Source organism: Montipora capricornis, chromosome 14 (genome assembly GCF_036669925.1).
Source record: "Montipora capricornis isolate CH-2021 chromosome 14, ASM3666992v2, whole genome shotgun sequence".
Classification (NCBI taxonomy): domain Eukaryota; kingdom Metazoa; phylum Cnidaria; class Anthozoa; order Scleractinia; family Acroporidae; genus Montipora; species Montipora capricornis.
The window spans coordinates 3,358,049-3,360,548 of NC_090896.1; the positions used below are offsets into that span (position 1 = coordinate 3,358,049).

Sequence of the window (2,500 nt, forward strand, 5' to 3'; positions counted from 1 at the left end):
AAGAGCTAGTAGGCCTTGGCATGTTATAATATCTAGTCGTATCTAATTAGGCCTGGAAGCACTCGACACTGTCTTTTCACATCGCGTCGATTGATGCCGTATTTAACAAAAACAAAAGTAGGTTTCAGCTGATTGCTGTCAACCCAACTTCATCCAGCTCCACACTTCCTATCCACAATCAGAAATCACGTAATTTAACTTTCAGTTATCAGTCTAAGACTGCTTCAAGGTGTATTGAACGTTTTTTCATTGTTTGAAAAACGGTGCATGACAGAACCTTTTTTTCCAAAATGGCACCTCATGGAGGTGTATCAAGACAGTAACAATAATCCACTTTACCTCTCATTTTCGGACCCATGATCCACTGCCGAGCATCTGCGTTGGCAACACTGCAATCAGACCGGCTCCTGTTGCTAGAGACCTGGGTAATTAAATCAACAGTCAATTGTATATAATAATAAATAATAATAATAATAATAACAATAATAATGGTTTATTCACATTATATCCACAAAGTGGCTCTTCACCTGTGAAAAGCCAAAAAACTGAAGCGAATTAACCTATACTACAAAAATTCATGTACAATATTAAAACTTATGACTAACTGTAGGAAACAGACAACTTTTTTAAAAGACATGTTTCGGCATGCTTATGCCATCATCAGTTTAATGAGTTCCTAAGTGTTAACAGTTATAAAGTCTACGGGTAGATGAAAAAATTATTACAACATGACGTAATACAAAAGCGGGTACTATTTACAGCGTGACACCAAACATCAAGGTGTAAACTAAAACGTGAGACTTGACAAAAATGTCTTATACCAAGTCATTTCCAAGTCTTCCATTTCCCTTCTATATTCTAGTGGTAATAGAAGGCAGCCGATCCCTCGAGGACATATCTCATGGATAATTCAAAATAAACTTTGTGGTCCTGCGCTGAACGTTTCCTAGCAAAAGTTTGTCCTTTCACGTGTAGCTAAGGTGACCATATTTCACAGGCATAATCTAATTGTGGACGAAAAATTGTGATAAAATTAACCTTTTTTCCAATTTTTTTTTCATTTTCTTTAGTTTTGACCATGAAAACAATTTGCAAAGTGGGTGTAGCAGGCATAACACTCCTTACTGTACACGAATTATTGAAGCGCTCACACACGTGTGAGCAATTAATGGCGAGCTTTTCTGGTTGCGTCCTTCCTGCTGGTACACAACTCTTTAAAATAAGTCAGGGATGTGTTTGTTTCACTATAAAGGCAGACAATTTAGCAGCCCTTTGTACCTTGTGGAATATGTACCAGGATGGCACATTGCAGCTACGCGTGAAAAATTTCGTTCTGACAGAGGAAATGATAAAACTTGCTGGTGGTGAAGAAAACGTAGAAGTGACTGTCACCATTGAAGAAGACGAATACGAGAAAGCTTGTTTTGAGTTCATTAGGGAACAAGAAGGTAATAGTAGATCTAAAATGTAGCGTTGAAGAGACAGGACAATCATTGCGATGGCAACAATAACATTATCTAAAAATATAGCTCCTCGTTATTCTTATCATTCTGTGATTATTCTACTAATGCTGTTCGCTGTGGAAAGTGCTTGCAAACTTCCTTGGAACAAAATTGGTATTGGTTTAGAAAGAAAATTGAAAATTCATTTTTGAAGTTTCTAGCACACTGTGAAGAACAAGGAAAGAACCGTTCCATTGTTTACAAAGAGTTTTCCTTAGATCTAACTATTATTCAGTATTTGAGACAGCTTAGTCGACTTAGATTTAGGGGAGGGGAGAGGAGCGTTTAGGGTTAGGTTAATGGTTAGGGAAGGGGAAGGGGGAATGGGGAGGGAAAGGGGGAAGGGAAAGGAGAAGGGGGTGTAGGAGGGCGTGGGCTCGGATTCATTTACTTATGTCTTTTGAAGGAAAACCGTTCAACAGAAATTCCTGGCCATTTCTGTTACTTACATTTCCAACTTAAAATTGATTGCAAATTACCTTTTTCTTCCCTTCGTGCATTTATATAGGAGCAAAACCCCGTAAAGCAATTCGGAGAAACTCTGATTCAGCACTTGCTGCCTTACCTAATGAAGATGAAGTGTCTTTGGTAAAGATGAAACAATTAGAGACTGCATTCAAGCTTCATCAAGAAAGGATAGCAAGTCTAGAGAAAGAAGTGGAGATGCTTCCTAGGCTGTTTTTGCAGACGGAAAGTCCCCAAACCGCGATTAAAAAAGGCAAGGGTAATTCGAGTCCGTAGCTAGTTACATGTAGTTGAAGACTAACAGGATTCACACATGACTCACATGACTATGACTCATATTATATCATGCAAAACATTGGACAAATAGCTAAAGAACATACATATAAAAACAGTAAAGGTAAAAATATTGAAACGAACATTAATGCTGTGCCGAACAACATGGAAAAATACATGGCTTTCATGCTTGGTAAACATTTAGTATTTATTGATAATTTCCAATTCATGAGCTCTAGTTTGGATACGGTTAGTCAGCA

The 2,500-nt window shown here is 37.8% G+C and overlaps 1 protein-coding gene across 1 annotated transcript in view; it reads left to right on the top strand.

Moving 5' to 3' along the window:
• The window catches only part of LOC138033445 (uncharacterized), a 4,639-nt gene extending 2,396 nt beyond the window's left edge, over window positions 1-2,243 (top strand). The window contains exons 3-4 of the mRNA XM_068881188.1: window positions 1,071-1,448; window positions 2,011-2,243. Coding sequence (XP_068737289.1) covers window positions 1,071-1,448; window positions 2,011-2,243 — 611 coding nt within the window. The remainder of the gene's footprint in view (window positions 1-1,070; window positions 1,449-2,010) is intronic.
• Window positions 2,244-2,500: the final 257 nt, after the last annotated feature.